Source organism: Molothrus ater, chromosome 30, assembly GCF_012460135.2.
Source record: "Molothrus ater isolate BHLD 08-10-18 breed brown headed cowbird chromosome 30, BPBGC_Mater_1.1, whole genome shotgun sequence".
Classification (NCBI taxonomy): domain Eukaryota; kingdom Metazoa; phylum Chordata; class Aves; order Passeriformes; family Icteridae; genus Molothrus; species Molothrus ater.
Genome location: NC_050507.2, coordinates 2,251,486 through 2,278,145, shown reverse-complemented (window position 1 = coordinate 2,278,145; position 26,660 = coordinate 2,251,486). Strand labels below are relative to the sequence as shown.

General features: G+C 51.9%; 1 protein-coding gene across 1 annotated transcript in view; it reads left to right on the top strand.

Annotated features, from left to right (window-relative positions):
- LOC118697246 (natural resistance-associated macrophage protein 2-like) overlaps positions 1-26,660 on the top strand; it is a 49,715-nt gene that overhangs the window by 22,057 nt on the left and 998 nt on the right. Inside the window, exons 6-16 of the mRNA XM_036399786.2 lie at positions 954-1,060; positions 4,143-4,213; positions 5,203-5,270; positions 5,783-5,938; positions 7,545-7,703; positions 11,028-11,114; positions 12,399-12,518; positions 13,691-13,840; positions 14,893-14,966; positions 15,977-16,130; positions 22,105-22,158. Coding sequence (XP_036255679.1) covers positions 954-1,060; positions 4,143-4,213; positions 5,203-5,270; positions 5,783-5,938; positions 7,545-7,703; positions 11,028-11,114; positions 12,399-12,518; positions 13,691-13,840; positions 14,893-14,966; positions 15,977-16,130; positions 22,105-22,158 — 1,200 coding nt within the window. The remainder of the gene's footprint in view (positions 1-953; positions 1,061-4,142; positions 4,214-5,202; positions 5,271-5,782; positions 5,939-7,544; positions 7,704-11,027; positions 11,115-12,398; positions 12,519-13,690; positions 13,841-14,892; positions 14,967-15,976; positions 16,131-22,104; positions 22,159-26,660) is intronic.

The following is a 26,660-nucleotide window of genomic DNA, read 5'->3' as shown; positions in this document are numbered from 1 at the left end:
GCTTTTCTGTTTTTTTCCTGTGTTTTCCCCCAGTTCTTTCCCCCGGTTTTTTTCCAGTTTTTTCCAGTTTTTCCCTGGGTTTTTTTCCTCGTTTTTTTCCCCCATTTTCCCCCATTTTTCCCCATTTTCCCCCATTATTTCCATGTCCCTGTGTGTCCCCAGGTGCCCCGGATCCTGCTGTGGCTCATGGCGGAGCTGCCATCATTGGCTTTTCCCCATTTTTCTCCATTTATTTTCCCCATTTTTCCCCGTGTTTCCCCATTTTCCCCATTTATTTTCCCCATTCTTCCCCATTTATTTTCCCCATTTTCCCCCATTTATTTTCCCCATTTTTCCCCATTTATTTTCCCCATTTTTCCCCATTTATTTTCCCCATTTTTCCCCATTTATTTTCCCCATTTTTCCCCATTTATTTCCCCCATTTTTCCCCATTTATTTTCCCCCATTTTCCCCATTTTTCCCCATTTATTTCCCCCATTATTTCCATGTCCCTGTTTGTTCCTCAGGTGCCCCGGATCCTGCTGTGGCTCATGGTGGAGCTGCCATCATTGGCTTTTCCCCATTTTTCCCCATTTATTTCCCCCATTTTTCCCCATTTATTTTCCCCATTTTTCCCCATTTATTTTCCCCATTTTTCCCCATTTATTTTCCCCATTTTTCCCCCTGTGTTTCCCCATTTTCCCCATTTATTTCCCCCATTTTTCCCCATTTATTTCCCCCATTTTCCCCCATTTATTTCCCCCATTTTTCCCCATTTATTTTCCCCATTTTTCCCCATTTATTTTCCCCATTTTTCTCCATTTATTTTCCCCATTTTTCCCCCTGTGTTTCCCCATTTTCGCCATTTATTTTCCCCATTTTTCCCCATTTATTTTCCCCATTTTTCCCCATTTATTTTCCCCATTTTCCCCATTTATTTTCCCCATTATTTCCATGTCCCTGTGTGTCCCCAGGTGCCCCGGATCCTGCTGTGGCTCATGGTGGAGTTGGCCATCATTGGCTCGGACATGCAGGAGGTGATCGGCTCTGCCATCGCCATCAACCTGCTCTCGGTGGGCAGGTGGGTGTGGGCCAGGGGGGCAGGGGCAGCCCTGGCCCCATTTCCCCCCATTTCCCCCCATTTCCTCCCATTTCCCCCCATTTCCCCCCATTTCCCCCCATTTTCCCCCATTTTCCCCCATTTTCCCCCATTTTCCCCCATTTTCCCCCATTTCCCCCATTTCCCCCATTTCCCCCCATTTCCCCCCATTTCCCCCCATTTCCCCCCATTTTCCCCCATTTTCCCCCCATTTTCCCCCCATTTTCCCCCATTTTCCCCCCATTTTCCCCCCATTTTCCCCCCATTTTCCCCCCATTTTCCCCCATTTTCCCCCATTTTCCCCCATTTTCCCCCATTTCCTGGGAAATTCCCCCAAAGCAGCCCCTGGCTGAGCTCTGGGCACTGGGGACACCCTCGGGGCTGCCCTTGCTTTTCCCTCTGTAACTTGGATTTTGTTTGTTTTACCCTTGATTGGATTTGGTTTACCTTTGGTTGTACCTTTGGTTTCCTTTGTTTTACCATTGATTTCATTTGGTTTACCTTTGATAGTACCCCTGATTTGATTTCTTTTACTTTTGTTTGTACCTTTGATTTGATTTCTTTTACCATTATACCTTTGATTTCATTTGGTTTCCCTTTGTTTGTGCCTTTGATTTCATTTCTTTTACCATTATACCTTTGATTTCATTTGGTTTCCCTTTGTTTGTGCCTTTGATTTCATTTCTTTTACCATTATACCTTTGATTTCATTTGGTTTCCCTTTGTTTGTGCCTTTGATTTCATTTCTTTTACCTTTTGATAGTACCTTTGATTTGATATCTTTTGTCTTTGATTGTGTCTCTGATTTGATTTCTTTACCTTTGTTTATACCTTTGGCTTGATTTCTTTTACCTTTGATTTGATTTACCTTTCTTTGTACCTTTGATTCCATTTGTTTGACCTTTTTATCTTTGATTCCATTTGTTTGACCTTTTTATCTTTGATTCCATTTGTTTTAGCTTTGATTTTACCTTTGATTTCATTTGTTTTACCATTGTACCTTTGATTTCGTTTGTTTGACCTTTGATTGTGTCTTTGATTTCATTTCTTTTACCTTTTTTGTACCTTTGATTTGATTTCTTTTACCTTTCTTTGTGTCTTTGATTTGATTTCATTTGTTTTAACGTTGTATCTTTGATTTTATTTCTTTTACCTTTGTTTATACCTTTGATTTAATTTCTTTTACCTTTAACTTGATTTGTTTTACCTTTGATTGTATCTTTGATTCCATTTGGTTTTGATGCTTTACCTTTGATAATACCTTTGATTTCATTTGTTTTACCATTGTACCTTTGATTTGATTTGTTTTACCTTTTTTACCTTAAATCTGGTGCAATGTTTCAAATTTGGTGCAATGATTTAAATTTGGTGCAATGTTTCAAATTTGGTGCAATGTTTCAAATTTGGTGCAATGATTTAAATTTGGTGCAATGTTTCAAATTTGGTGCAATCATTTAAATTTGGTGCAATCATTTAAATTTGGTGCAATGATTTAAATTTGGTGCAATGTTTCAAATTTAGTGCAATGTTTCAAATTTGGTGCAATGTTTCAAATTTAGTGGAATGTTTCAAATTTGGTGCAATGATTTAAATTTGATGCAATGATTTAAATTTGGTGCAATCATTTAAATTTGGTGCAATCATTTAAATTTGGTGCAATGATTTAAATTTGGTGCAATGATTTAAATTTGGTGCAATGATTTAAATTTGGTGCAATGTTTCAAATTTGGTGCAATGATTTAAATTTGATGCAATGATTTAAATTTGGTGCAATGTTTCAAATTTGGTGCAATGATTTAAATTTGGTGCAATGATTTAAATTTGGTGCAATGTTTCAAATTTAGTGCAATGTTTCAAATTTGGTGCAATGTTTCAAATTTAGTGGAATGTTTCAAATTTGGTGCAATGATTTAAATTTGATGCAATGATTTAAATTTGGTGCAATGATTTAAATTTGGTGCAATCATTTAAATTTGGTGCAATCATTTAAATTTGGTGCAATGTTTCAAATTTGGTGCAATGATTTAAATTTGGTGCAATGATTTAAATTTGATGCAATATTTTAAATCTGCTGCAATGTTTCAAATTTGGTGCAATGATTTAAATTTGGTGCAATGTTTCAAATTTGGTGCAATCATTTAAATTTGGTGCAATGTTTCAAATTTGGTGCAATGTTTCAAATCTGGTGCAATGATTTAAATTTGGTGCAATCATTTAAATTTGGTGCAATGTTTCAAATTTGGTGCAATGATTTAAATTTGATGCAATGATTTAAATTTGGTGCAATCATTTAAATTTGGTGCAATCATTTAAATTTGGTGCAATGTTTCAAATTTAGTGGAATGTTTCAAATTTGGTGCAATGATTTAAATTTGGTGCAATCATTTAAATTTGATGCAATATTTTAAATCTGGTGCAATGTTTCAAATTTGGTGCAATCATTTAAATTTGGTGCAATGATTTAAATTTGGTGCAATCATTTAAATTTGATGCAATATTTAAAATCTGCTGCAATGCTTTAAATCTGCTGCAATATTTTAAATCTGCTGCAATGCTTTACATTTGCTGCAATATTTTAAATTTGCTGCAATATTTTAAATCTGCTGCAATATTTTAAATCTGGTGCCATATTTTACAGCCTGATTAACAGCCTGATTAACAAGTAGCTCAGTAGTTTGGCCAGCATGTCTAATCCAGTTCTGAATATTTTGTTTTCTTAGAGCAGAATGTTGATCTGTCCCTTCATCACTGACCTTCATTCTCGCTCTCATTTCCTTTCCTCCTTTGGGCAAAACATTTTTGGGCAAAAAATACAAATCCCAAGAGCCTCATTAAAACCTCCCAGGATCTTTTGGTGTGGAAATTCAGCAGAAATTCAGTGTTTTATTGAGACACCCAGGGACAGATCCCACAGGAATCCCTGGCCAGGGCTGGGAGCTGACATCAGCTCCCTGTGGTCCCCAGGCCAGGAGGAACCCCCAGCCCTGCAGCTGCACCCCAAAAAGGCCCTAAAGAGAAGGGATTTGGGGTCTGGGTGGGCTCTGACCCTGCTCTCACCCCACAGGATCCCTCTCTGGGGGGGGGTGCTCATCACCATCGCCGACACCTTCGTCTTCCTCTTCCTCGACAAATACGGTGAATTCTGCAGGGGGATGGGATTGGGATTGGGGTTTGGGATTGGGATGGGATTGGGGTGGGATGGGGATGGGGATGGGGATGGGGGATTGGGGTGGAATTGGGGTGGGATGGGGATTGGGGTGGGATTGGGGTGGGATTGGGGTGGGATGGGGATGGGGATGGGATTGGGGTGGGATTGGGGTGGGATGGGGATGTGATTGGGGGTGGGATTGGGATGGGAATGGGATGGGATTGGGGTGGGATGGGGATTGGGATGGGGATTGGGGTGGAATTGGGGTGGGATTGGGATGGGATGGGGATTGGGATTGGGGTGGGATTGGGGTGGGGTGGGGATGGGGATTGGGATGGGGATGGGGATTGGGATGGGATTGGGGTGGGATTGGGGTGGGGTGGGGATGGGTTTGGGGTGGGATTGGGATGGGGATGGGAATGGGATGGGGATGGGATTGTGGTGGGATTGGGATGGGATTGGGGTGGGTTTGGGGTGGGATTTGGTTTGGGATTGGGATGGGTTTGGAACTTGAATTGGGATTGGGATGGGAATGGGATTGGGGTTGGGATGGGATTAGATTGGGATAGGTTTGAGATTGGGTTTGGGACTTGAATTGGGTTCGGGATTGGGGTTGGGTTTGGGGATGAGACTGGGTTTGGGGTTGGGATTGGGGTGAGTTTGGGATTGGGATGGGATTGGGATTGGGATTGGAGTTGGGATTGGGGATGGGATTGGGTTTGAGATTGGGTTTGGGATCGGGATGGGTTTGGGGTGGGATTGGGATGGGATTGGGATTGAGATCTGGATGGGTTTGGGATCGGGATGGGTTTGGGGTTGGGGTCCGGATTGGGATTGGGGTTGGGTTTGGGATTGAGATGGGATCAGGACGGAATTGGGATTAGGGTTGGATTGGGTGATTGGGTTTGGGATTGGGATTGGATTTGGGATTGGGCTCTTCTCACCTTGGTGACAAAGGGACTTCTCCTCCTTGCAGGCCTGAGGAAGCTCGAGGCATTTTTTGGGCTGCTCATCACCATCATGGCCCTGACCTTTGGATATGAGGTACCCCCTCTCTGGAGCACCCCAAAACTGCCTGTTTCCCTGTCCCTAACCCTAAAACTGCCTGTTTCCCTGTCCCTAACCCTAAAACTGCCTGTTTCCCTGTCCCTGACCCCAAAACTCCCCATTTCCCCGTCCCTGACCCCAAAATTCACTGTCTGTGACCTCAAAACTCCCTGAGTCTGACCCCAAAACTCCCTGATTCCCTGACCCCAAAGCTGCCTGTTTCCCCATCCCTGACCCCAAAACTCCATTTCCCTGTCCCTGACCCCAAAACTCCCTGTTTCCCTGATCCCAAAATTCACTGTCCCTGACCCCAAAACTCCCTGTTTCTGTTTTCCTGACCCCAAAACTCCCTGTTTCCCTATCCCTGACCCCCAAACTCCCTTTTTCCCTGACCCCAAAACTCCCTTTTTCCCCATTCCTGACCCCAAAACTCCCTGTTTCTGTTTCCCTGACCCCAAAACTCCCCGTTTCCCCATTCCTGACCCCAAAACTCCGTTTCCCTGTCTCAGTACATCACGGTGAAGCCCAACCAAGAGAAGCTGCTGCAGGGTTTGTTCATCCCCTACTGCCAGGACTGTGGCACCCCACAGCTGGAGCAGGCCGTGGGCATCGTGGGCGCCGTCATCATGCCCCACAACATGTACCTGCACTCTGCCCTGGTCAAGGTGAGCGTGCCAGGGCCACCTGGGGGCAGGAGGCACCCCCAGAGGGGCCTGGGGACACCTGGGACTCTTGGGGTGTTGGCTCGGTGTGAAAAGCCAGGTGTGTGCTGAGGAAGGCAGGAGCCTGTCCTGAAATGGAAAATGGGAACCCCCTCCCTCTGAATTATTATAAATCTGAAATTAAGGAGGTCTCAGGCAAAAATATGGGAGCAGGAATAAGAGTTTGTCTTGGTTTGGAAAATCAGGTGTTTACTGAAGAAGGCAGGAGCCTCCCATGAAATTGAAAATGGGAACCCTCTCCCTCTGAATTATTATTAATTTGAAATTAAGGAGGTCTCAGGCAAAAATATGGGAGCAGGAATAAGAGTTTGTCTTGGTTTGGAAAGCCAGGTGTGTGCTAAAGAAGGCAGGAACCTCCCATGAAATTCAAAATGGAAACCCTCTCCCTCCAAATTATTATAAATCTGAAATTATGGGGCTCTCAGGTAAAAATATGGGAGCAGGAATTACAGTTTGTCTTGGTTTGGAAAATCAGGTGTGTGCTAAAAAAGGCAGGAGCCTCCCATGAAATGGAAAATGGAAACCCCTCCTTCCAAATTATTATAAATCTGAAATTATGGGGCTCTTAGGCAAAAATATGGGAGCAGGAATAAGAGTTTGTCTTGGTTTGGAAAGCCAGGTGTGTGCTGAGGAAGGCAGGAACCTCCCATGAAATGGAAAATGAAACCCCCTCCTTCCAAATTATTATAAATCTGAAATTAAGGAGATCACAGGTAAAAATATAGGAGCAGGAATAAGAGTTTGTCTTGGTTTGGAAAACCAGGTGTGTGCTGAGGAAGGCAGGAACCTCCCATGAAATGGAAAATGAAACCCCCTCCTTCCAAATTATTATAAATCTGAAATTAAGGAGATCTCAGGCAAAAATATAGGAGCAGGAATAAGAGTTTGTCTTGGTTTGGAAAATCAGGTGTGTGCTAAAAAAGGCAGGAGCCTCCCATGAAATTGAAAATGGGAACCCTCTCCCTCTGAATTATTATTAATTTGAAATTAAGGAGGTCTCAGGCAAAAATATGGGAGCAGGAATAACAGTTTGTCTTGGTTTGGAAAGCCAGGTGTCTGCTAAAGAAGGCAGGAGCCTTCCCTGAAATGGAAAATGGAAACCCAAACCCCCTCTCTCTGAATTGTTATCAGTTTGAAATTAAGGGGCTCTCAGTGTGGTGGTGTTCACAGGGGTCCCAGGATGAGGGAAGAGATGAGAATCTTGACCCCATGGTTCAGAAGGCTGATTTATTATTTTATGATATATATGATATGAAAATGATCTATTAAAACTACACTAAAAGAATGGAAGAAAGGATTTCATCAGAAGGCTTGCAAGGAATAGAAAAGAATGACAATAAAATCCTGTGACTGACCAGAGAGTCCAAAACAGCCGGGCTGTGATTGGCCATTAATTAAAAACAACCACATGAGACCAATCCCAGATGCCCCTGGTGCATCCCACAGCCACAGATAATTATTATTTACATTTCATTTCTGAGGCCTCTCAGCTTCTCAGGAGGAAAATCCTGGCCCAATGATTTTTCCTAAAACGTGCCTGTGCCCCCAGTCCCGGCAGGTGAACCGTGCAGACAAGAGGGAGGTCAGAGAGGCCAACAAGTATTTCTTCATCGAGTCCTGCATCGCGCTCTTCGTCTCCTTCATCATCAACATCTTCGTGGTGACCGTCTTCGCAGAGGCCTTCTTCAACAAGAGCAACGCCGACGTGGTGGGTGGCACTGGGAGGCACTGGGAGGGACTGGGATGGACCGGGATGGACCATTGGGATGGACTGGGATGGATTGAGATGGACTGGGACAGACCATTGGGATGGACTGGGAGGGACTGGGATGGACTGGGATGGATTGAGATGGACTGGGACAGACCATTGGGATGGACTGGGATGGACTGGAATCCACTGGGATGGACTGGGACAGACCATTGGGATGGACTGGGATGGATTGATATGGACTGAGACAGACCATTGGGATGGACTGGGACGGACTGGGATGGATTGAGATGGACTGAGACAGACCATTGGGATGGACTGGGACGGACTGGGACGGACTGGGATGGACCATTGGGATGGACTGGGAGGGACTGGGACGGACTGGGACAGACCATTGGGATGGACTGGGATGGACTGGGACGGACTGGGATGGACCGGGATGGATCATTGGGATGGACTGGGATGAACTGGGATGGATTGAGATGGACTGAGACAGACCATTGGGATGGACTGGGAGGGACTGGGATGGACTGGGATGGACCATTGGGATGGATTGAGATGGACTGGGACGGACCATTGGGATGGACTGGGATGGACTGGGATGGATTGAGATGGACTGGGACAGACCATTGGGATGGACTGGGATGGACTGGGATGGACTGGGATGGATTGAGATGGACTGGGACAGACCATTGGGATGGACTGGGATGGACTGGGATGGATTGAGATGGACTGGGATAGACTGGCATGGACCGGAATCCCCTGGAATGGACTGGCAGGGACTGGGATGGACTGGGACGGACTGGGATGGACTGGGATGGATTGAGATGGACTGGGATAGACTGGGATGGACTGGGACGGACCATTGGGATGGACTGGGACAGACCATTGGGATGGACTGGCATGGACTGGAATCCACTGGGATGGACTGGCAGGGACTGGGATGGACTGTGACGGTCTGAGATGGACTGGGATGGACCATTGGGATGGACCATTGGGATGGACTGGGATAGACTGGGATGGATTGAGATGGACTGGGATAGACTGGTATGGACTGGAATCCCCTGGAATAGACTGGCAGGGACTGGGATGGACTGGGACGGACCATTGGGATGGACTGGCATGGACTGGAATCCACTGGGATGGACTGGCAGGGACTGGGATGGACTGGGAGGGTCTGAGATGGACTGGGATGGACCATTGGGATGGACCATTGGGATGGACTGGGATGGATTGAGATGGACTGGGATAGACTGGTATGGATTGGCATGGACTGGAATCCAGTGGTATGGACTGGCAGGGACTGGGATGGACTGGCATGGACTGGCATTGACTGGAATCCACTGGGATGGACTGGCATGAACTGGCACGGACTGACAACACTAGGATGGACTGGCATGGACTGGGATGGACTGGGACGGGCTGGCATGGATTGACATGGACTGGGACGGACTGGGATGGACAGGCATGGACTGGGATGGACTGGGAGCTGCAGTGGTATGGACTGGGATGGACTGGGATTGGCTGGGACGGACTGGGACAGACTGGAATGGACTGGGACAGACTGGAATGGACTGGCAGGGACTGGAATGGACTGGGACAGACTGGCATGGATTGGCACGGATTGGAATCCACTGGGATGAACTGGCATGAACTGGGACGGGCTGGCATGAACTGGGATGGACTGGCATGAACTGGCATGGACTGGGAAGGACTGAGATGGACTGGCACGGACTGGGACAAACTGGAATGGACTGGCAGGGACTGGAATGGACTGGCAGGGACTGGGAGCTGCAGTGGGATGGACTGGGATGGACTGGGATGAACTGGGAGCTGCAGTGGGATGGACTGGGATGCACTGGGAGCTGCAGTGGGATGCACTGGGATGGACTGGGATGCACTGGGAGCTGCAGTGGGATGGACTGGGATGCACTGGGATGGACTGGGATGAACTGGGAGCTGCAGTGGGATGGACTGGGATGCACTGGGATGGACTGGGATGCACTGGGAGCTGCAGTGGGATGGACTGGGATGCACTGGGAGCTGCACTGGGAGCTGCACTGGGATGTACTGGGATGCACTGGGAGCTGCAGTGGGATGCACTGGGAGCTGCACTGGGATGCACTGGGATGCACTGGGAGCTGCACTGGGATGCACTGGGAGCTGCAGTGGGATGCACTGGGATGCACTGGGAGCTGCAGCAGCGTGGAGGGATGAGGGCAGTGCCCGTCCCACTGTGCTGGGCACTGCTGAGGTCAAACCCCAATCCTGGGTGGGTTTTGGGCCCCTTGAGGGGCTGGAGCGTGGCCAGAGCTGGGAGTGGGGTGGGGAAGGTTTGGGGCAGCAGGAGAGGCTGAGGGGGCTCAGAGGGGTCTTCTCACTCCCCACACCTGCCCAACAGGAGGGGACACAGCCAGGTGGGGTCAGGCTCTGTCCCAGGTGATGGGAAGAGACAAAAAGGCACCCAGGGCAGGTTGAGGTTGGATTTTAGGGAAAATTCCCTCATGGAAAAACTGCTCAGGTGCAGGGTGGAGTCCCCAAAGTCCCTGACAGGAGGGGACACAGCCAGGTGAGGTTTGGGCTCTGCTTCCAAGTGAGACGAGGAAACAAAAATCCAGGGCAGGTTGAGGTTGGATTTTAGGGAGAATTCCTTCATTTCCTTCATGGAAAAGCTGCTCAGGCCAAGGGTGGAGTCTCCACAAGTCCCTGAGAGGAGGGGACACAGCCAGGTGGGGTCAGGCTCTGCTCCCCAGTGACAGGAGGGGACAAAAAGTCTCCCAGGGCAGATTTAGCTTGGATTTTATGGAGAATTCCCTGATTTCCTTCATGTTAAAGCTGCTCAGGCCAGGGGTGGAGTCTCCACAAGTCCCTGAGAGGAGGGGAAGCAGCCACATGGGGTCAGGCTCTGCTCCCAGGTGAGAGGATGAAACAAAAATTCTCCCAGGGCAGATTTAGGATGGATTTTAGGGAAAATTCCTTCATTTCCCTCATGGAAAAGCTGCTCAGGCCAAGGGTGGAGTCCCCAAAGTCCCTGACAGGAGGGGACACAGCCAGGTGGGGTCAGGCTCTGCTCCCCAGTGACAGGAGGAGACAAAAAGTCTCCCAGGGCAGGTTGAGGTTGGATTTTAACAAAATTCCTTCATGGAAAAGCTGCTGAGGCCGAGGGTGGGTCCCCATTCCTTGGGGGGTTTAACAACTGTGTGGAGGTGGCACTTGGGGACATGGTCAGTGGTGGCCTTGGCCGTGCTGAGATCACCCAGAGGTCCCCGAGGGTTTTCCAAGGGTTTTCCACGCCAGCCCTGTCCCTCATTCCCACCCCTGCAGAGCCAGGTCTGTGCCAACTCCAGCAGCCCCCACTCCTCGCTCTTCCCCAACAACAGCGACGCCCTGGAGGTGGACATCTACAAGGGGGTGAGTGTCCCTGTGGGGACAGCTTGGGGACAGCCCCGGGACCCTGGCTGGTGTCCCTATGGGGTGACAGCTTGGGGACAGCCCCGGGACCCTGGCTGGTGTCCCTATGGGGTGACAGCTTGGGGACAGCCCCAGGACCCTGGCTGGTGTCCCTGTGGGGACAGCTTGGGGACAGCCCTGGGACCCCGGCTGGTGTCCCTGTGGGGACAGCTTGGGGACAGCCCTGGGACCCTGGCTGGTGTCCCTGTGGGGACAGCTTGGGGACAGCCCCGGGACCCTGGCTGGTGTCCCTGTGGGGACAGCTTGGGGACAGCCCCGGGACCCTGGCTGGTGTCCCCATGGGGTGACAGCCATGTCCAGGACAGTCCAGTGACCGTGTCTGGTGTCCTCAAGGTGGCACAGTGACCCTGTCTGGTGTCTCCAGGGTGGGGACAGGCCAATGACCCTGTCTTGTGTCCCCAGGGTGCCACAGTGACCCTGTCTGGTGTCCCCAGGGTGGCACAGTGACCCTGTCTGGTGTCTCCAGGGTGGGGACAGGCCAGTGACCCTGTTTGGAGTCCCCAGAGGGCACAAGTGACCCTGTCTGGTGTCCCCTGGTGCCCCCAGTGACCCTGTCTGGTGTCCCCAGGGTGTCCCAGTGACCCTGTCTGGGGTCCCCTGGTGTCCCAGTGACCCTGTCTGGTGTCCCCAGTGCCCCTGTCTGGTGTCCCCAGGGTGTCCCATTGACCCTGTCTGGTGTCCCCAGTGCCCCTGTCTGGTGTCCCCAGGGTGTCCCATTGACCCTATCTGGTGTCCCCAGAGTGTCCCCAGTGTCCCTGTCTGGGGTCCCCTGGTGTCCCAGTGCCCCTGTCTGGTGTCCCAGTGCCCCTGTCTGGTGTCCCCAGTGCCCCTGTCTGGTGTCCCCAGTGACCCTGTCTGGTGTCCCCAGAGTGTCCCCAGTGCCCCTGTCTGGTGTCCCCAGTGACCCTGTCTAGTGTCCCTGGGGGGTGACACCATGTCCAGGACAGTCCAGTGACCCTGTCTGGTGTCCCCAGGGTGTCCCCAGTGCCCCTGTCTGGTGTCCCCAGTGCCCCTGTCTGGTGTCCCCAGGGTGTCCCAGTGCCCCTGTCTGGTGTCCCCTGCGGCTCCTGGGCAAACTGGGAGCACTGGGACCGGCGCCATCAATGGATCCCCAGGAGCAGGGTGGGGGTGAGGAGCCCCCAGGGTTCCCCCAGTTTTACTCCAGTTTTACTCCTGGGTGTATCTGCCCCCCCCGGGGCTGACGGAGCTGCTCCTCCCCCGCAGGGCGTGGTCCTGGGCTGCTACTTCGGCCCCGCCGCGCTCTACATCTGGGCCATCGGCATCCTGGCGGCCGGGCAGAGCTCCACCATGACGGGCACCTACTCGGGCCAGTTCGTCATGGAGGTAACGCGCTCCTACTCGCTCCTTACGCGCTCCTTACGCGCTCCTTACGCGCTCCTTACGCGCTCCTTACTCGCTCCTTACGCGCTCCTTACTCGCTCCTTACTCGCTCCTTACGCGCTCCTTACTCGCTCCTCACGCGCTCCTACTCGCTCCTTACGCGCTCCTTACTTGCTCCTCACGTGCTCCTCACTCCCTCCTTACGCGCTCCTTACGCGCTCCTACTCGCTCCTTATGCGCTCCTTACGTGCTCCTACTCGCTCCTTACGCGCTCCTACTCGCTCCTTACGCGCTCCTTACGCGCTCCTACTCGCTCCTTACTCGCTCCTCACTCGCTCCTCACGCGCTCCTACTCGCTCCTCCTCGCTCCTCACTCGCTCCTCACTCGCTCCTACTCGCTCCCTACTCGCTCCTTACTCGCTCCTACTCGCTCCTCACTCGCTCCTACTCGCTCCCTACTCGCTCCTTACTCGCTCCTACTCGCTCCTTACGCGCTCCTTACGCGCTCCTACTCGCTCCTTACTCGCTCCTCACGCGCTCCTACTCGCTCCTCACTCGCTCCTCACTCGCTCCTCCTCGCTCCTCACTCGCTCCTACTCGCTCCTCACTCGCTCCTACTCGCTCCTTACTCGCTCCTTACTCACTCCTACTCGCTCCTCACTCACTCTTCACTCACTCCTCACACGCTCCTCACTCGCTCCTCACACGCTCCTACTCACTCCTCATGCGCTTCTCATGCGCTCCTACTCACTCCTTACTCGCTCCTCACTCCCTCCTTACTCTGGGTTCTGTTCTCCTTGCTCCCTATTGTTCTTATTCCGTACTCCATGCTCCTCATTCCTTACTCCTTAGGACATAACGCAGCTCCTCCTCACTCCTTAGTCCCTCCTTACTCTGGGTTCTGTACTGTCCCTGCACTGGTCCTGCACTACTCACTCCTTACTCACTGCTTACTCACACCTTACTCACACCTTACTCACTGCCTACTCCGCTGCAGGAGTTCCTGAACCTGTGCTGGTCCTGTCCTACTCAGTCCTTACTCACACCTTACTCCTTACTCACACCTTGCTCACACCTTGCTCTGCTGCAGGGCTTCCTGAACCTGTGCTGGTCCTGTATTACTCACACCTTACTGACACCCTACTCACTCCTTACTCCCCGGTTACTCCCCGCAGGGGTTCCTGAACCTGCGCTGGTCGCGCTTTGCGCGGGTGCTGCTCACGCGCTCCATCGCCATCACCCCCACGCTGTTCGTGGCCATCTTCCAGGACGTGGAGCACCTGACGGGCATGAACGACTTCCTCAACGTCCTCATGAGCCTCCAGGTGAGCAAAGTTGGGGTTCATGAACCTCATGAGCCTCCAGGTGAGCAAAGTTGGGGTTCCTCAATGTCCTCATGAGCCTCCAGGTGAGCATAGTTGGGGTTCAGGGGTTCCAGGTGAGCGGGATCAGGGTTCATGAACCTCATGAGCCTCCAGGTGAGCAAAGTTGGGGTTCATGAACCTCATGAGCCTCCAGGTGAGCAGGGTCAGGGTTCCTCAACGTCCTCAGGAGCCTCCAGGTGAGCAAAGTTGGGGTTCAGGGGTTCCAGGTGAGCAGGATCGGGGTTCTTGAGCCTCAGGAGGCCCCAGGTGAGCAGGGTCAGGGTTCAGGGGCTCCAGGTGAGCAAAGTCAGGGGTTCATGAACCTCATGAGCCTCCAGGTGAGCAAAGTTGGGGTTCCTCAACGTCCTCATGAGCCTCCAGGTGAGCGGGGCCGGGGTTCCTGAATGTCCTCATGAGCCTCCAGGTGAGCAGGGATGGTTGGGGTTCAGGGGCTCCAGGTGAGCGGGATCAGGGCTCAGGGGCTCCAGGTGAGTGTGGTCAGGGGTTCCTGAGCCTCAGGAGCCTCCAGGTGAGCAAAGTCAGGGTTCCTCAACGTCCTCAGGAGCCTCCAGGTGAGCAGAGTCGGGGTTCAGGGGTGCCAGGTGAGCAAAGTCAGGGTTCAGAAGCCTCAGGAGCCTCCAGGTGAGCGGGGTCAGGGTTCAGGACCCTCCAGGTGAGTGGGGTTGGGGTTCACGAACCTCATGAGCCTCCAGGTGAGCAGGGACGGGGTTCAGGGGCTCCAGGTGAGCAGGGTTGGGGTTCAGAAGCCTCAGGAACCTCCAGGTGAGTGGGGTCGGGTTTCAGGAGCCTCCAGGTGAGCAGAGCCCATGGGTGGGCTGGGGTGGGTGCTGGGGTGGGTGTTGGGCTGTTGGGGTGAGTGCTGGGGTGGGTGTTGGGCTGTTGGGGTGAGTGCTGGGCTGTTGGGGTCCCTCCCCCCAGCCCCAGCCCCAGCCCCAGCCCCAGCCCCAGGTGGGTCAGGTCCATCCCCTCCATCCCCTGTCCCCGCCCTGCAGCTCCCGTTCGCGCTGATCCCGGTGCTCACCTTCACCAGCCTGCCCAGCGTCATGCACGACTTCGCCAACGGCCTGTGAGTACCTGAGGGGCACCTGGGCATGCCTGGGCACACCTGGGCATTCCTGTCCCTCACCTGGGCACACCTGGGGGCACCTGGGCACACCTAGACATGCCTGGGCATTCCTGTCCCTCACCTGGGCACACCTGGGCATTCCTGTCCCTCACCTGGGCATGCCTGAGCAAACATGGACATTCTTGTCCCTCACCTGGGCATGCCTGGGCACACCTGGGCATTCCTGTCCCACACCTGGGGGCACCTGGGCACACCTAGACATGCCTGGGCATTCCTGTCCCTCACCTGGGCACACCTGGGCATGCCTGGGCATTCCTGTCCCTCACCTGGGCACACCTGGGCATTCCTGTCCCTCACCTGGGCACATCTGAGCAAACATGGACATTCTTGTCCCTCACCTGGGCACGCCTGGGCATTCCTGTCCCTCACCTGGGCACGCCTGAGCAAACATGGACATTCTTGTCCCTCACCTGGGCACGCCTGGGCACACCTGGGCATTCCTGTCCCACACCTGGGCACGCCTGGGCATTCCTGTCCCACACCTGGGCACACCTGGGCACACCTGGGCATTCCTGTCCCTCACCTGGGCACACTGGGGCACACCTGCTCCCACACCTGGGCATGCCTGAGCACACCTGGGCATGCCTGCCCCTTCACCTGGGCACACCTGAGCATGCCTGGCTACACCTGGGCATTCTTGTCCCTCACCTGGGCACACTTGGGCTTTCCTGTCCCTCAGCTGGGCACACCTGGGCATGCCTGGGCATTCCTGTCTCTCACCTGGGCATGCCTGGGCACACCTGGGCATGCCTTCCCCTCACCTGGGCACACCTGGGTTCACCTGGGCACGCATGGGCACGCCTGCCCCCTCACTGGAGCATGCCTGGGCATGCCTTCCCCTCACCTGGGCATGCTGGGGCACACCTGGGCACCCCTGCCCTCACCTGGGCACCCCTGGGCACCCCTGCCCTCACCTGCAGCCCCGTGACCCCGGTGTCCCCCCTGGGCAGGTTCTGGCGCGTGGCCGGGGGGCTCCTGATCCTGCTCATCTGCAGCATCAACATGTACTTCGTGGTGGCCTACGTGATGGCGCTGCACAGCCTGGCGCTCTACATCGGCGCCGCCCTGCTCAGCGTCCTCTACCTGGCCTTCGTGGCCTACCTGGTGAGTCACCCCCTGGCACCCCTGGGCACCATCTGGGAACCACCTGGGAACCATCTGGGAACCACCTGGGCACCTCTGGGCACCCCTGGGCATGCCCCGGGCACCCCTGGGAACCGCCTGGGCACCACTGGGCACCACCTGGGCACCCCTGGGAACCACCTGGGAACCGCCTGGGCACCACCTGGGCACCGCCCGGGCACCACTGGGCACCACCTGGGCACCCCTGGGAACCACCTGGGCACCACCTGGGCACTGCCTGAGCACCTCCTGGGAACCACCTGGGCACCCTTGGGCACCACCTGGGCACCCCTGGGCACCCCTGGGCACGCCCCGGCCACCCCTGGGAACCGCCTGGGCACCACCTGGGCACTGCCTGAGCACCTCCTGGGAACCACCTGGGCACCACCTGGGCACTTCTGGGCACCCCTGGGAACCACCTGGGCACGGCCCGGGCACCCCTGGGCACTGCCTGGGCACCACCTGGGAACCGCCTGGGAACCACCAGGCACCCCCTGGGCACTGCCTGAGCACCTCCTGGGCACTGCCCGGGCACCGCTTGGGCACCCCTGGGAACCACCTGGGCACCACCTGGGCACCCCCTGGGCACCCCCTGGCAGAATATGGATGCTCCCTGTCGTCCTTATTCCATACTCCACACTGCCAACTCCTTACTCACTCCTTGGGAGATTACACAGCTCTTCCTCACTCTTTACTCACTCCTTGGGAGATTACACAGCTCTTCCTCACTCCTTACTCACTCCTTGGGAGATTACACAGCTCTTCCTCACTCCTTACTCACTCCTTGGGAGATTACACAGCTCTTCCTCACTCTTTACTCACTCCCTAGGAGATTACACAGCTCTTCCTCACTCCTTACTCACTCCCTAGGAGATTACACAGCTCTTCCTCACTCTTTACTCACTCCTTGGGAGATTACACAGCTCTTCCTCACTCCTTACTTGGTTCTGTGCTCCTTTCTCCTTCCCTGGGCTCCACCTGTGTGTGGGGGGGGGGTGTGGAGGTGACCCCGGTGGTTTTGGGGTGTCCCTGGGCCCGGTGCCGTGGGTGCCCCAAACAGGAGGGGTTGATAAGCACGGCCTGGCCAGGCCCCTCCTGCAGTGTGAGCAAGCTCAGCTCTAGAGGGAGATCAGCTCATTAATGATTTCAGCTAATTGGTGATCCTCAGCTCATTAGTGATTATCAGCTCATTAGTGATTATCAGCTCATTAGTGATTTCAGCTCATTGGTGATCCTCAGCTCATTAGTGACTATCAGCTCATTAGTGACTATCAGCTCATTAGTGACTTCAGCTCATTAGTGATTATCAGCTCATTAGAGATTATCAGCTCATTTGTGATTATCAGCTCATTAATGATTTCAGCTCATTGGTGATCCTCAGCTCATTAGTGATTATCAGCTCATTAGTGACTATCAGCTCATTAGTGATTATCAGCTCATTAGTGATTATCAGCTCATTAATGATTTCAACTCATTGGTGATCCTCAGCTCATTAGTGACTATCAGCTCATTAGTGATTATCAGCTCATTTGTGACTATCAGTTCATTAGTGATTTCAGCTCATTAGCAATTTCAGCTCATTCCTAATTGCAGCTCATTAGTGATTTCACCTATTAGTGATTCCAGGTCATTAGTGATTATCTGCTCAATGATTTCAGCTCATTAGTGATTATCAGTTCATTAGTGATTATCAGCTCATTAGTGATTATCAGTTCATTAGTGATTTCAGCTCATTAGTGATTATAATCTCATTAGTGATTTCAGCTCATTAGTGATTTCCCCTTTTAGTGATTTCAGCTCATTAGTGATTATAATCTCTTAGTGATTTCAGCTCTTATTGATTATCAGCTCATTAGTGATTTCAGCTCTTAGTGATTATCAGCTCATTAGTGAATATCGGCTCATTAGTGATTATCAGCTCAATTAAGCACGGCCTGTCCAGGCCCCTCAGGCACTCTGAGCAAGCTCAGCTCTAAAGTTCAATCAGTGATTATTATTAGTGATTATCAGCTCATTACTGATTATCATCTCTTAGTGATTATCAGCTCATTAGTGATTATCAGCTCATTAGAAGGCACAAAATGGCCAACAATCTCTCGTTACAAGCTCTTTTAAGACTAAACTGTCCAATTAAGAGCTGACACCTGGATTTTTTCCCTTTTAACCCAAGAACTGATCCCAAAGAGCCCCCAGTGCAGATTTTTCTGCCCAATTACAAAATCCCACCCAAACCCATGAAGAAGCAGCCCAGGATGCCACCCTGTGCCCTCCATCTTGCCCACTAAAAATCCCCAAACCTCAATTTCTCACCTGCACCGCTCTCTATAATTTATTTCACATTTTTGTGGGTTCCAGTCTAGCTTGAAGTTTAGGAAACTCTCCGTGAGTGAGGGTCAAAGTCAGGGCAGCCCAGAGCAGACAGAGGAATATTCCCAGTGGTTCCCTGGGTTCCACACTCAGCTGGGATCAGACTTTGGAGCAGCACAGGGCCCCTCTGGGGCTGTCTGGGTGCGCAGAGGTGACCACGGGAATGCCCAGGATGGGTTGGGCTGGGAGGGGTTTTGAAAGCCCCAGGAGGGAATTGAAATTTTGTCCAACCCCTCTGGTGTGGGCAGGTGTTGGGATTTGTTGGGAATGTCCCAAGAAAGGCAGGAATGATGAATTTGACCCCATGTTCAGCAGGGTAATTCATTATTTTATAATATTATATTAAAAAATACTGTAGAATACCATACTATACTATACTATACTATACTGTCTATTTTATTTGTTGGGAATGTCCCAAGAAAGGCAGGAATGATGAATTTGAGTCCATGTTCAGCAGGCTAATTAATTATTTTATAATATATTAAAAATACTATACTATAGTAACATCTATTGTATTTGTTGGGAATGTCCCAAGAAAGGCAGGAATGATGAATTTGAGTCCATGTTCAGCAGGTTAATTTATTGTTTTATAATATTATATTAAAGAATACTATATTAACATATATATATAAATTTTATGTATATGGTAGTATATATTATATATAATATTATTACATATTATATATTATATTTTATATATTATATATTATATATTATATAATATATAATATATAATATATTATATATTATATATTATAAACTTTATATTTTATATATTATTGTGATATTATGTATATTATAGTATTTTTATATCTATAGAAAATACAGAAAGGATACTTACAGGAGGCTAGAAAGATAATAATGAAAACTCCTGACTCTTTCCACACTGGCCCTGATTGGCCAAAGAGTCAAAACAATTCACACCAGAATCCACTGAAACAATCCCCTGTGGGTAAACAATGTTCAAGCACATTGCACATGAGCAAAACACAGGAGAAGCGAATGAGATCAGGTTTGTTTTCCTTTTCTCTGAGGCTCCTCAGAGAACAATCCTGGCTGAAGGGATTTGGTTTTTCCAGAGGATGTGAATGGCACGGGCAGGGACAGCTCCCACCTGCCCAGGTGGTGCCAGCCCTGCCTGGCCTGGCACGGGCACTGCCAGGGCCTCCCCTCAGGCTGGAGCTCCTGCAGCTCCACTGCCCTGTGCTGGTGCCTGGTGCGGCCTCACCTGAGCGGGCAGGACCCCCTCACCTGCCCCGGCCTGGGCTGGCCCTTGGGAATGTCCCTTGTCACCTGTCTGTGACCCTTGGGAATGTCCCTTGTCACCTGTGTGTGACCCTTGGGGCTCTCCTTTGTCACCTGTGTGTGACCCTTGGGGCTGTCCCTTGTCATCTCTGTGTGACACTTGGGAATGTCCTTTGTCACCTGTGTGTGACCCTTGGGGCTGTCCCTTATTACCTGTGTGTGACCCTTGGGGCTGTCCTTTGTCACCTGTGTGTGACCCTTGGGGCTGTCCCTTATTACCTCTGTGTGACCCTTGGGGCTGTCCCTTCTCACCTGTGTGTGACCCTTGGCACTGTCCTTTGTCACCTCTGTGTGACCCTTGGGGCTGTCCCTTGTCACCTGTGTGTGACCCTTGGGGCTGTCCTTTGTCACCTGTGTGTGACCCTTGGGGCTGTCCCTTGTCACCTGTGTGTGACCCTTGGGGCTTTCCCTTCTCACCTGTGTGTGACCCTTGGGGCTGTCCTTTGTCATCTCTGTGTGACCCTTGGGGCTGTCCTTTGTCACCTCTGTGTGTGACCCTTGGGGCTGTCCTTTGTCACCTCTGTGTGTGACCCTTGGGGCTGTCCCCTCAGCTCTGTCACCTCTGTGTGATTCTCAGGACTGTCCCCTCCCTGCTCATCTCTGTTGTCACCTGTGTGTGACCCTTGGGGCTGTCCCTTCTCACCTCTGTGTGACCCTTGGGGCTGTCCCTTGTCACCTGTGTGTGACCCTTGGGGCTGTCCTTTGTCACCCAGACCCTTGGGACTGTCCCCTCACCACTCAGCTCCATGTCACTGTCACCTGTGTGTGACCTTTGGGGCTGTCCCTTGTCACCTCTGTGTGACCCTTGGGGCTGTCCTTTCATCTCCATGTCCCCTGTGTGTGACCCTTGGGACTGTCCTTTGTCACCTCTGTGTGACGCTTGGGAATGTCCTTTGTCACCCAGACCCTTGGGAGTGTCCCCTCCCCACTCAGTTCCATGTCACTGTCACCTGTGTGTGACCCCTGGCACTGTCCCCTCAGCTCTGGTGTCACCTGTGTGTGACCCCTGGGACTGTCCCCTCAGCTCTGGTGTCACCTGTGTGTGACCCCTGGCACTGTCCCCTCAGCTCTGGTGTCACCTGTGTGTCACCCCTGGCACTGTCCCCTCCTCCTCCTCCTCCCCACCCTGCCCTGGGCACGGAGCCTTTGCCCTCAGCTCCTGGGGTGGCACCTCGGGGCTGGTCCCTCTAATGTAGACCCCTCCCTTTTGATTTTGGATTCTTATGGAATTCAGGGGATTCCCCCCATTTCTGAAGTGTTTGAGAGGTTCAGACTCCCCAGAACCCCTGATACCAGAGATTCTCCTCTAATGTACAACCCTGCCCTTTAATTTTTAATTCTTATGGAATTTAGGGGTTTTTCTTCCCCATTGTTTCTTTCATCTTTCAATGTCTAATTTCATTTACCAGCAAACCTTAAGTTTATTTATAAAATCAAATCTCTTTTCCCATTCATCCATCAGTGGAATCCTTCCCATTGTTTCTTTTATCTCCCAGTGCTGGTTTTATCTCCCAGCAGAGCCAGAGCTGGTTTGGAAACACAAATCCCTCATTGCTGTCAGTGCCCTCCCCTGCCTGTCCCCTCCTGTCCCTCACTGTCCCCTCCTGTCCCTGCTGTCCCCTCCTGTCCCTGCTGTCCCCTCCTGTCCGTCCTGTCCCTCCTGTCCCCTCCTGTCCCTTTCTGTCCCTCCTGTCCCTCACTGTCCCTGCTGTCCCCTCCTGTCCCTGCTGTCCCCTCCTGTCCCCTCCTGTCCCCTCCTGTCCCTCCTGTCCCTCCTGTCCCTGCTGTCCCTCCTGTCCCTCCTGTCCCTGCTGTCCCCTCCTGTCCCTGCTGTCCCTCACTGTCCCCTCCTGTCCCTCCTGTCCCCTCCTGTCCCTGCTGTCCCTGCTGTCCCCTCCTGTCCCCTCCTGTCCCTGCTGTCCCTTCTGTCCCCTTCTGTCCCTCACTGTCCCTGCTGTCCCTGCTGTCCCCTCCTGTCCCTCCTGTCCCTCCTGTCCCTCCTGTCCCTCCTGTCCCTGCTGTCCCCTCCTGTCCCTCCTGTCCCCTCCTGTCCCTGCTGTCCCCTCCTGTCCCTCCTGTCCCTCCTGTCCCTCCTGTCCCTCCTGTTCCCTCCTGTCCCTCCTGTCCCTGCTGTCCCCTCCTGTCCCTGCTGTCCCTGCTGTCCCTGCTGTCCCCTCCTGTCCCTGCTGTCCCCTCCTGTCCCTTCCTGTCCCCTCCAGTCCCTCCTGTCCCTCCTGTCCCTGCTGTCCCTGCTGTCCCTGACTGTCCCCTCCTGTCCCCGCAGAGCTGGCTGTGCCTGGTGGCCCTGGGCGCCTCCTTCCTGGCCTGTGGCAGCACGGTAAGCGTCACCCGGACCCTGCACCTGGATCAGTCGCCCTCCCACCCCCCCAAGTAGCCAAAGGGGGGGGGCCTGGACCCCCAGAGCCACCCTGGGGACACGGACGGAGCCGCTTGGGGACATTCGGGGCATCGGGGACACGGCCAGGAGGACACGGAGCCCTCGGGGCAGTGCTGGCCCTGCTGGGGCCCCCAACCCGCCTGGGGGGACACACCTGGGCTGGGGGGGGACACAGGAGCAACCTGAGTCACACCTGGGGGACACACCTGGGGGGACAGGAGCACTGTGACCCCCCTGGATTGGAGCCACACCTGGCAGGGGACACGGGAGCAGCCTGGGTCACACCTGGGGTGGGGACACACCTGGGCAAGGGGACACAGGAGCAACCTGAGCCCCCCTGGATGGCACAGGAGCAGCCTGAGCCCCCCCCAGATGGGAGTCACACCTGGGGGTGACACAGGAGCAGCCTGAGCCACACCTGGGGGACAGGAGCAGCCTGGGTCACACCTGGGGGTGACACAGGAGCAGCCTGGGTCACACCTGGGGTGACACAGGAGCAGCCTGGGTCACACCTGGGGGGACAGGAGCAGCCTGAGCCACACCTGGGGGTGACACAGGAGCAGCCTGGGTCACACCTGGGGGGACAGGAGCAGCCTGGGTCACACCTGGGGTGACACAGGAGCAGCCTGGGTCACACCTGGGGGTGACACAGGAGCAGCCTGGGTCACACCTGGGGGGGACCCAACCAGCCTGACCCCCCCATTCCCATTGAAACCCCAAATTCCTCATCCCAGAGCCTTTGCCCCCCTGTAGCACAAACCCTGAACTCCAGGAGCGCTGCTCTGGCACTGGCCTGGACTAAATAAGCTCAAAAATCCCTGAATCCCCTTGTGGGTGGCATTTGGGGACGCTGCTGGCACCGGGCATGGCAGATCTGGTGCTTTCCACTGGAAAATGCTTCCCACTGCCATGAGCTTGGGAAAACTCAGCATTAATTATTTTATTAATTAATCCTGGTATCACTACTGGCGTTTAAAACCCTTCCCATTGCCATGAGGATGGGGAAACTGAGCATTAATTATTTTATTAATTAATTCTATTATCACTACTGGCTTTTAAAACACTTCCCATTCCCATGAGCATGGGAAAAACTGAAAACTAATTAATTAATTTAATAATTAATTAATTCTGGTATCACTACTGGCTTTTGAAACACTCTTCCCATTCCCACGAGCATGGGAAAACTGAAAACTAATTAATTAATTAATTAATTAATTAATTCTGGTATCACTACTGACTTTTGAAACACTTCCCATTCCCATGAGCATGGGAAAAACAAAAAACTAATTAATTAATTAAATAATTAATTATTTAATTAATTAATTCTGGTATCACTACTGGCTTTTGAAACCCTTCCCACTGCCATGAGCATGGAAAAACTGAAAACTAATTAATTAATTAATTAATCAATTATTTAATTAATTCTGGTATCACCTCTGGCTTTTAAAACACTTCCCGTTGCCACGAGGATGGGAAAACTGAAAACTAATTAATTAATTAAATAATTAATTATTTTATTAATTAATTCTGGTAGCACTACTGGCTTTTAAAACACTTCCCATTCCCACGAGCATGGGAAAACTGGAAACTAATTAATTAATTAATTAATTCTTTAATTAATTAATTCTGGTATCACTACTGGCTTTTGAAACACTTTTCCCATTCCCACGAGCATGGGAAAAACCAAAACCTAATTAATTAATTCAATAATAAATTATTTAATTAATTCTGGTATCACTACTGGCTTTTAAAACCCTTCCCATTGCCATGAGGATGGGAAAACTGAGCATTAATTATTTTATTAATTAATTCTATTATCACTACTGACTTTTGAAACCCTTCCCACTGCCGTGAGCATGGCAAAACTGAGCATTAATTATTTAATGAATTAATTCTGGTATTATCACTACTGACTTTTTGTGGCCCCATATGTGGGATTTTGGGGTCAGCAAATGGTTATTTATGATTTTATGACTTGATTCTCTGTGATCCATGGAAATGCTCTTGGAGCTCTCCAAAATAACTCCAGATCAGGCTGTGGAGGCTCCAAGGGCTTTTTCCAGGGCTTTCTTTGCTGCTCCCTCTTGTCCTGGACTGAATCCCCTCCTCTCATCCCCTTTTTATGGGTTTGGGAAGGAGCTTGGCCAGGAGTGTGCCCTGAGTGGGGTGGGATGGGGGCACCAGGGCATCCCTTGGATCTCCCAGGGGTGTTTTGGGGTCCCATCCTCCCTCTTGGGCTGGATTTGGATCTCTGAATCATGGAAATTGGGTGGGGAAAGCTCAGATTTGGGTTCTTTAGGGGGAAATTCCTTTTTCAGTGCAGCTGGAGCTGCAGCAGAGGCAGAGCTCAGATCCCAAAGTGCTTCATGGACCTGCAGGATGGGGCCCCAAAGCTCTCCTGGGGCCAAGCCAGGGGGATCCAGCCTGGTTCCAATCCCAAATAAACCCAGGGGGTTCCAATCCCAAATAAACCCCGAGGGTTCCAATCCCAAATAAACCCCGAGGGTTCCTATCCCAAATAAACACAGAGGGTTCCAATCCCAAATAAACACAGAGGGTTCCAATCCCAAATAAACCCAGCCCTGGTTTATTTGGGATTCCTGAGTCCATTTCTGGTTTATTTGGGATTCCTGGCTCCATCCCTGGTTTATTTGGGACTCCTGGCTCCATCCCTGGTTTATTTGGGATAATAAAATGGATCCATCCCTCACTGCCCACTGGCATTTCCCTGCTCTCCCAGTTGTAGGCAGGGAATTCTCTGTGAAATAAAAATCCCTGCAGTGTCCAGCTCTGGGGAATGTTTGGGATCTGCTTTAGGATCTGCTGGGGTTTCATCCATCCCCACCAGCTCTGGGGAAGGTTTGGGATCTGATTTGGGATCTGCTTTAGGATCTGCTGGGGTTTTATCCATCCCCACCACTCTGGGGAATGTTTGGGATCTGCTTTGGGATCTGCTGGGGTTTCATCCATCCCCACCACTCTGGGGAGTGTTTGGGATCTGCTTTAGGATCTGCTTTAGGATCTGCTGGGGTTTCATCCATCCCCACCAGCTCTGGGGAATGTTTGGGATCTGCTTTGGGATCTGCTTTAGGATCTGCTGGGGTTTCATCCATCCCCACCAGCTCTGGGGAAGGTTTGGGATCTGCTTTGGGATCTGCTTTAGGATCTGCTTTAGGATCTGCTGGGGTTTCATCCATCCCCACCAGCTCTGGGGAAGGTTTGGGATCTGCTTTAGGATCTGCTGGGGTTTCATCCATCCCCACCAGCTCTGGGGAGTGTTTGGGATCTGCTTTAGGATCTGGTTTGGGATCTGCTGGGGTTTCATCCATCCCCACCAGCTCTGGGGAGTGTTTGGGATCTGATTTGGGATCTGCTGGGGTTTCATCCATCCCCACCAGCTCTGGGTCATTCCCTGGTGCTCAGGGGTGAAGGTGCCAACGCTCAGAGCCCAGCAGGAAAACTCCCCCTGAATGTGGGGCAGGATCAGATCCTCCTTCCCACCCTTTCCCAAACCTGCAGCCCCCCCTGACACAACAATTCCCATTTTTCCCGTTGTTATCCCAGGATTTAACCCTTGAATGAACCTTTGTGGGTTTTACTCCCACTCCCACTCCACAGCAGCCACGAGCTCTGGGATTTGTGGCCTGGGGGCACGAGGGGCTGGACCAGAGGTGGATTTGGGCTTTGGAATTCTGCTGTACCCCCCTGGATTGGGAATTGTGGCTTGGGAGGGCTCAGCTGAGCACTGACTGTGAGTGCAGCCTCCCCTCTGCTCCCTGCTGCACTCATTTGGGATTTTCCCCTTTGGTCCTGGTTGTACAAACCCCATTAAAACGTGGAGACTTTTCCAACTCGGCTTCCTGGGTCATTTTTTGGGGGCTGGTGCTGGGACAGAGCCCCTGTGGGGTTGTTCCCTTTTTCCCAACCTGGGAATGAAACTCGAGGTCGTTTTAGTTCTGACTTCAAATAAAAGTGGATTTTACTTCAAGGCCTTCGGGGGCAGTAATGGAAAGATGCCCACAAAACTCCACCCCCACCGGGGTGAGGACATTTTAATAGGGTTTAGGAAATGAAATAATTCACAAAAGCAGCAATTAGAGGAGAGGCAGTGATGGAATTCTCTCTCCTTTGGAATCCTCCCTTGGCTCTGCCCATGAAATCTCCAGGAGCTGCTCCTGGGCCTTGGAGCTCTGGGATTTTTGTGTTTCTGCCCAGGGAAAGGCCATGGAAAAACACTGGGGAAATGAGTTATGGATGCAATGGGCCCATAACGCAGAGCCACAAATAGACCTGCAAAAAATACAGGGAACACAGAAAAGAGGGGAAAAAAGGGAAAATTCAGAATGGATCAGGGTGAGCTGTGCCCCGTCCCTGTCCCCTGGAATTGGCTCAGGGCTCCCTCACGCCCCTTCCCATGGGAATTCCTTCTGTGGGATCGGGGC